Raw genomic sequence first — 8,634 nt, 5'->3', positions numbered from 1 at the left:
AAATTAAAATTCGAAAATTTTTTCTAAAGCCTCCAGGGGACTTCGTTTTCGCACGAAAAAATTTTATGTGCCCTTATTGCATCCGGACCCACAATTTATATACTGCGTGAAAAAGTAGTAATAAATAATTAGGTTTTAATATGGAATGCATTAGTTATGCAAATGTAAAAAGAACAAATAATTTTATTGTGATTTTACGGAAAAATTTATACTATTGAGGTTTTACGATTGAAGCTGACAAGTGAACAGGGTTCAGGGATCAATTTCAAGTTAAGTTGATCTGACTTAAGATTCCAAAATTCTAGTGGAATCTCTTTTGAATTGGTGCGCGGTACGTTCTCATTGCGCGCGGCGCTTCGCGCTCGTTCTCGTACGTTTAATGCGTACATTTTAACTACATTTTTTCAATTATCGTAAATACTATAAATTAAATCAAAAACTGTGATTTAAACTTCTGAGGAATTACAGCCATAAATTGTAACTGAATTTTTTTTCGATTTGTTTTTAATGAAGGTTCTCAAAGCACCTAAGGCTTTGACGATTACATTCTCATTACGAAACTCGCGTTTTGTGCGCGATAACTTGTGTCCAATTGAAAAGCTTCATCAAGACAATTTGTAAATCTTATTAAAATCTACTCAAAATAATGCTTTAAACTTATGGATATCCTAAAAAAGCAAAAATGAATTTTTTTGAAAATGAACCAACTTTTGGAACTTTTATCTAATTAAGAATTTTCATGAAAATAGTTTCGAAAAACATACATTTTATATCCAGTAAAAATTTGGATTGATATTTTTTAATCTATTAAAAAAATTTTTGTTCCTTTTTTTTTGAAAATTTTCAAAATGTTGAAAAGCATATAACTTTTTGAAGTTTAATCGAACTTAAAAATGCCATTAAGATAGTTTTCTAGTCTTTTTGGTGCGTACCAGAAAATTTGATAACAATTTCTAGAACTCATAAAAAAATTTTATTCAAATTTTAAAAGGACACAAACTTTTTCAATATTTGTCTAATCGAAAAATTTAACTAACATAGTTTTTGAATATATATTTGATATATAGTGATGAATTTTAATAAAATTTCGTAATCTTTTAGAAAAATATTTTGGTCTATTTTTATTAAGATTTTCAAAATTTTCAAAAGTATATAACTTTTCTAATTCTCATCGGAATTAAAAATTTTATTTAAATAATTTGCCATTCTTCTACCCATCTATAAGAAAATTCGACAACAATTTCTAAATTTGAAAGAAAAATTTTTAATTTTCAAAATGCTCTAAATTTTTTAATTTTGGTTGGAAGTATCTGAATAACGAAATGAACTTTCATTTTGGTAATCTTAAGAAGTGTATCAAAGGCTGCCTTGATTTGACAAATGCTTTAAAAGTAGCGTGGCTACAACATTCAGGTAACCATACATACATGCATACAGGCAGACATACAGACATACAGACAGGCACCGTTAAAAACCAGAGATCGCAAATTTGGACGATCACATTACATTCTCATGAATGAGAATGTAAAAAATAGAAAGTGTCATAGTATCATTCGTATTCCTACATACAATAGCAATTCCTCTTACAAATGTAGTCTCTTATGTTATTTTAGGTACTTATTACTTCTACTCTTATGATATAATTTAATTATATCTCTATTAATTTATCCTATCTAGGATTTTACTATAAAAAATACTAAGACTTCGTATTATCAATAGGAAAATTTCATATAAAAATAGCATAGCTTACGACTATTGTATTAAAATATACGAATTGTCGCCTTGGTCCCTCGATTGTAACCTAATTTAGTAATTTTTCCAGTACAAAGTTTCTCAGTGTAAGATGCTTGAAATTGGACAATATCAAAGCCTTCTATATTATTAAACTCCAAATTGTCGAAGAGGTGGCGCATAATAAAATTCCAGTGACTTTTCCAAAATTGTATGATTTTTGCCAGGTTTCCCAGGCTTTTTTATTAATCCTGTAATCTACAAGGCCAGTGTCTATTCAACGCTACCCAGGAAAAAAGAACAGATAAAAATCGAGTCGATTTGAATTGCGTATCTGTCGTTTGCAAATTGAAAGAATGAAAACTGAATGGGTTGGCCATATTTTTAATCGGTCACCTGAGAGCAGTGCTTTAAATCTGCCATTCCAAATTCGTTAAAATGCTTAGTGAATAGAGCAGAATGAGACCGACTAACCTGAAATAATTCCTATGGGAATGCTACGATGTATGTCACCTCAGGTTATATTTAACTGAGCAGAATGTGCAGATTACAATTTTAAAGAATTAATTGTTTTTAATGAGAAGTATGAAGTAATACATTTGATTAGGACAATTCTGATGAAACAAAAATTAAAGAAATTCAAGTTAAATAATGTTGTTATATATTATAATTGATGCGACAATTTATTTCTAAATTTAATGATTATTTAGTTGTAACTCTTTTTACAATGGTTTTTAATAGATATTTTTTGCAAGAATTATAAGATTTTTTTTAATTAAGCGTCAGTGGCATTAAATTTATGCAGTGCACATGCTAATGACTGCAGGGAGTCCACGTGTTAGAAACGAACTGTGCAATTCTCCCATATCCATTTGCATCACAAACATCAAAATGTTTAGAAATTCAATACCTGGATTTTTGTTAAAGGTATGTAATTTCTATAAAATAAAACGAGAGTGATAGTTTTTGTGAATTTAAGATTGCTATCAGGTAAATGTAAAGTTTCATATAACCTACAGATTGTAAATTCTTTTTAATTAAACATTTTCTATCGGAACTATTCTTCCTCTATGGGTTCATGCTGATTCACAATCGCTATTGAATGGGTATAAGAAAAAAATTACGTGGCCGATTAAAAAAGCAGGTGTCTCATTCGAAACTCACACTAACCTATGGGTAGGTATCTGGAATTCCAGTGACAGATGCGCTACGCAGAAGACCTCAAAACCCATTCAAATTTAAGTGAATGGATTTTTGTTTCTTAGGTATGGATCTCTTAATCTGCAGCACATGTAAGGTCCGTAAGACACAGGAAATTTAGAAGCATTACTAAGCAATTGTCAAGACGTATTTTAATTTTTGTGCACCCTTAGGCGATACGCAATATTTTTATCATTTAAGAGGACTTACCAGCTTCAGCCACAGGTTGGTAATGAGCAACTGATTCTTCTCGTCCTGAAAAGTTACATAAAAATTTAATCAGTCCTACAAAAAGTCTGGCAATTGATAATCATTTTTGACAATATAACACTTATTTTATTATCTTGCATGCCATATCTAGGGTCTACGCATTGCAAAAAAATCGCTGACATGTAACCCGGATATACGTACCGAGGATAAATGGATGCTCGACTGGACGATGAAAGAACCTTGCAGTTTGTACACGGAGTGACTTTTGATATAAATATTTAAATCATTCTATAGGTATATTTAAAACAAAATGTAAGAATCTTGAGATAATCAGGGACTGAGAGTGAATCCCGAGTGAGCCGAAAGTAATACTGTAAACGCGCTCTTTAGGAGATATATTCTGTTGGAGAACTGTAGCTTGAAAGTGGCGTCACCCAATCCCTCAGGGCCGACTTCATCCCTCCCCAAACAATTGGGGAAAAGATTCAAGCAGGCACGTTGGTGCCTGGAACAAATCCTGAGAAGAGTCATTCTGCACTGAACGAACTCTGCCCCCACTCTGGTATGGATGGAATCAGTAGAAGATCGAAAGACTGGAAAGATCGGACTTACTGACTCTCTATTAGTCCAGACGCCAACCCTATTTTCGTCGGATCGGCAAAGACCGAGCGATTTTTTTTTCATTCTTATGTAAAGTGATCTCCTGATTCCAAAACCGTGTACCAGAACTCTGGCAAATGTTCCGCTCTCGAGATATTCGCCATTAATTATTTTTTTATAAACATTTGATTAAACATTTAAAATTTGCAATTTTTGAATTTTTTTTCTTCTCCTGTTAGACAAGCTCGTGAGAAACAATAGTTGTTTCGGTGGTTTTTTCGCTCCGACAAATATATATTGCACAAAATTAATTAACGTGTAAAATAAGTGATAAAAAATACTTTGATCAATAATAAAAAAAGTATTACACGGATGGAAAAAGAGTAAGGATATTTTGAAAGTGCCAACTGAAATACACAATTTTGTAATGAACACTGTACCTCTAAAGTTAATAATTTGCAAGATAACAAAGCTTTTGTTATAAGAGATTTTATCACGTTACAACAAATAGTAATTTTTCATTGAGCAAATTAGTATTAGAGGCAAAATTTCTGCAAGAAACTATACTCACATACTTGATAAATAAAAGTTTATCCGAAATGATTATTAAATCGTTAAAATTTATGCAAATTGGGATGATTGTTTAATTTATTCACTTTGAGTTGATGTAATTCTTTCCAAAAAAGAGATAAAGGTATGAAAATTGGTGTACTCATTCTGTGAAGCAGTACTAATATTGTGGTATAAGCGAAAATTTCAACATTTAAATAAAAGAACCAACACAATTGTTTAAACTTTGAGCGCCTATCTCTGCTTCTGCTTGTGGTAGAAAGACGGGATGAAAACTGAAAATTTTCAAAAATTACTACGAATTCAGTCATATCAATTAATTTATTGTTTTTTTATTCCTTGAAAATTTATTAAACTCTAATTTTTTCTGGAGGCTGACAATAGGCCGATTAATCTACGGCCCCTACGCCTTTGGGGCTAGGGGCTACCAGCCATGTGCGCGCCATGGCCTGCTGCCTAGTTTACAGCCTCACTAATCGGCCTATTGTCATCCTCCAGAAAAAATTAGAGTTAAATAACTTTTTAAGGAATAAAAAAACAATAAATTAATTGATATGACTGAATTCGTAGTAATTTTGGAAAATTTTCAGTTTTTATCCCGTCTTTCTACCACAAGCAGAAGCAGAGGTAGGCGCTCAAAGTTTAAACAATTGTTTGAGTTCTTATATTTAAATATTCAAATTTTCGCTTATGCCACAATATTAGTACTGCTTCACAAAATGAGTACACCAATTTTCATACTTTTATCTCTTTTTGGAAAGAATTATAACTCAAAGTGAATAAATTAAACAATCATCCCAATTTGCATAAATTTTAAGGATTTAATTATTATTTCGGATAAACTTTTATTTATCAAGTATGTGAGTTTAGTTTCATGCAGAAATTTTAGTAATAAGTCTTCTCTAGTCAAATTTAACAATAAGTTTAGTTTTAGAATAACGTGCGGAATATAGTTAATAATAGAATGTCAATAAAAATACGAGAAAACGGAGGAGTGTTCGTCAGAGGCTACAGAAAGGTGTAAAATCTTTAGATTAAACTTTTACAAAGAAAATGTATTTTTCCTTCTTTGAATCAAAAATTTCTCGTAATGGATTATGGCAATGTGCTGGTTAAACTTTAATAACCATAGCATCACACTTCAGAATTTAAAGCATGATGAATTTTTTAAATAATTTAATAATATTTCATTTGAATCAACAGAATAAGAAACAATAGCAAATGCTCTTGAATAATAGTGCGTGAAGGACTATCTAGATTCTATAAAGACCCTATTAATAGGCCCTTATTGGATTGCCTGCTGATGACCTCGCTAGCTGAGCGTGACGCTTTCGCTTGCGCCCTCGATAGATTGCCACTTTAGGGTCTCGATAGAAAATAGGAAATCTAGACATGGCCTCTTGAGAACCAAGTTATGATTTCTACCCAGGTAGCGCGAATTTTATTTTTATATTTTTAAATTAATTATTTTATTTTTGCTAACTTTTTTGTAAATTAAAAAGGATACAATGCACTTTTTCAACAACAACCAAATTTTTTCGGGAATTCTCAAATTCAGTAATATTATAAATTTTCCAGAATTTCGGGAACTTTTATAGTGATGGGAATTTTTTTATTCGGAAGAAGCAACTGAAAAATACCGAAAAATAAAATTCCCGACACTGTAAAATTCGTGAACTGCAAAAATCCTGCATGATGAAATTATCAAAACGCCGAAATATAAAACTCTCAAATTGAAAAATTCACGAAAAATAAAATTTCCGGCAGTAAGATATTACCGAATTCGAATATTCCCCACAGAAAATTGCTGAATTATAAAATATCCAAACTAGAAAATTCCTGCATTCAAACAATAGAAACAATCATTTTTCATTCAATATTATTTATTGAAAATACAATAATCGAATACTTTTATCAAATACATTTTTTTAAATGTTTAAAGTTTAAAAAATTATGATTTGAAATTTAAAAAAAAAACAATTATTAAAAAAATATGTATATTTCTGCGTGAAAAATTTTGTTTGATAATGTACCTAGCATTAAAACAAAAATTAAACAATTATTATTCTTTTAAATTCAAGCAATAATTTAATAAAATTATTTAATTATTGTATTTTCGAGAAATAAATGATATTGATCGGAAATTCTTTTCTTCATGTTTAAATTAGAGAACTTTATAATTCGGGGATTTTTTACTTTGGACATTTTCTGTAGGAAATTTTCCGATTCGGTCGTCGGAGATTTAATTTTTGGTGATTTTTCATTCATCGCTTTCGGAATTTTTTCAGTGGTCTTATATTTTTATACCTTCTCGTAAAATGATGTCATTTTTCAAAATTAAAAGTCAACATTTAATTTTGAAATAATCAAAGATATTAATTTTCTTTTAAATTATTTCAAACCTTTTTAAATGATTTTTCAAACTTCTCGGAACTTTTCAACATCTTTTAAACGAATTCCAATTTTTTCTGACATTTCTGTAAAATCCTGCACACAAAATTGTTTCAAGAGCTTCCAGATTTTTTTCCAATGTTGTAAATATTTTGAAAAGTTTTGAATTTTGTCAAACATTCTCTTTGAGTTATGGACTTTTTCGAAATAAAAAATCATTTTAAATCTTCCTAGAAATCTTAAAGAAAATTTTCTTAATCTTTCAAAGCTCTATAGCTCAATTTTTTCCTTTAATTTAAAACATTCAAAAACCTACAGCTTATTCGATTTTTTTTCTGAATTAAACATTTTTCAACTATTCCTTGAAAATAAAAATACAATACTTTCACTTTCAAATTACAAATAAAAGAGTAGAACAATTATAATTGTAACATTCAATGTTTAAATTTATCACTCTGAAATGGTGACAATTAATTTTTTACTTATTTACTATTGAAAATTGTTGTTTTTTGTTCAATTTTCAAATTGAATATGTAAAAAATGGAATATTTTATACTGAAATAATACTTCAATAAGATTTTGAAATTGAATGAAGGTGTTCATTAAAGAATCTATTAATTTGAAGTGATTTTTAAATTGAACATTGTTTTCAAGAATTAATCGAATGTTTACACTTGTGTAACTATTTTCAGTTTTTTACTACGTACAATTTTTAAAATCAATTTCTTTTCCCGATTTTTCCTGGTCCGAAGAGTTTTTTAAAAATCTTTCGGGGAATAAAATGAATATTTATGGATCGACCAAGGTTTGTTTTCTTTACAAACTTTCGCTTACATCTAATTTTTTCCAGTTGTTTTTACGATAGTACAATTCAAGTTTGTATCTTTAGGTGAAGAAATCCGTTCTATAGTTTGACAAATATTCTTCATAAATCAATATTTTGCACAGAAAATTACCCTGAGTGACCTTTAATTATGATTTTATAAACGTGAAAAACCCAGGTTTCAATCTTTCTATGAAAAACACAATCAATTAGTGACATAACGAAAAGCGGAAACAATAAGAGTCAATTTATCCAGAAACAAGAACTTTGAACAAAACTGACCTTGAGCGAACATCAAATATATTTTTTTTAAAGTTGACAAAAATCAGGCGCTATTTTTTTCTCTTTTAAATAATAATTTGTGGGGGTACCAAATTATAAAAAAAAATTAATTAAACTTAAAAAAGCACCCTCTAAAATAGTTTTTTAAACTAAACCTTTGTTGAGTTCTTTCAGGCACTTCTAATTTTTAATAGTCCCACTTTCAAATTTATCTGAAGTTATACGATTTTAATTGTTCTAAAATAATGATTCAAGTATTAAAAGATGTTCATTTCTCGTCCTTTAACTTTATACGATTTTACTTTCTAACTAAATATTTTGAAATGTTTCAATCTGAAATTATTGAACAATTTCAATTCAATAATTCTTACATCTTTAAATACCTTTAAATTTCAAATTATTCAATATACTGAAGACTACAAATTTAAAATATCTTAATTATTAAGACTTTATATATTTTTGGAATTGCTGCTGTGTAGACTAAATGGCACTTATTCTTTTATTAAGAAATTATAACCAAAAGTATTTTAAAAAGTTTTTAAACGATTTTTAAAAAGCTTAAAAACAGGTGAGAGGTTTTAATGGTTTAACAAATGTGTATAATAGAACCGCTTCAAATTTGAAATAAGTCTACTTTTTCATGTTTGACCTACAATTATTCAATTTTAAAAGTTATTAATTACAATTGTGAAAAATAAAAAATAAATTTTAATTAATTTGTATGTATGTATGTATTTAATTTCTCCCTTTTACGGGTTTGAGGGCCACCGCTCCCTGTACATATATTTACAATTCCATCCTTAGTCTAACTTAACTACTACTTATAT

General features: G+C 29.0%; 1 protein-coding gene across 1 annotated transcript in view; it reads right to left on the bottom strand.

Moving 5' to 3' along the window:
• Positions 1–8,634, bottom strand: part of LOC117170347 (neuronal acetylcholine receptor subunit alpha-7-like) — a 1,604,403-nt gene that overhangs the window by 1,167,806 nt on the left and 427,963 nt on the right. Inside the window, exon 3 of the mRNA XM_033357087.1 lies at positions 3,142–3,186. Coding sequence (XP_033212978.1) covers positions 3,142–3,186 — 45 coding nt within the window. The remainder of the gene's footprint in view (positions 1–3,141; positions 3,187–8,634) is intronic.

This window comes from Belonocnema kinseyi, chromosome 3 (assembly GCF_010883055.1).
Source record: "Belonocnema kinseyi isolate 2016_QV_RU_SX_M_011 chromosome 3, B_treatae_v1, whole genome shotgun sequence".
Lineage (NCBI taxonomy): Eukaryota > Metazoa > Arthropoda > Insecta > Hymenoptera > Cynipidae > Belonocnema > Belonocnema kinseyi.
Note: the sequence above shows the minus strand (reverse complement) of the source record. Positions and strands in the feature narration are given on the sequence as shown.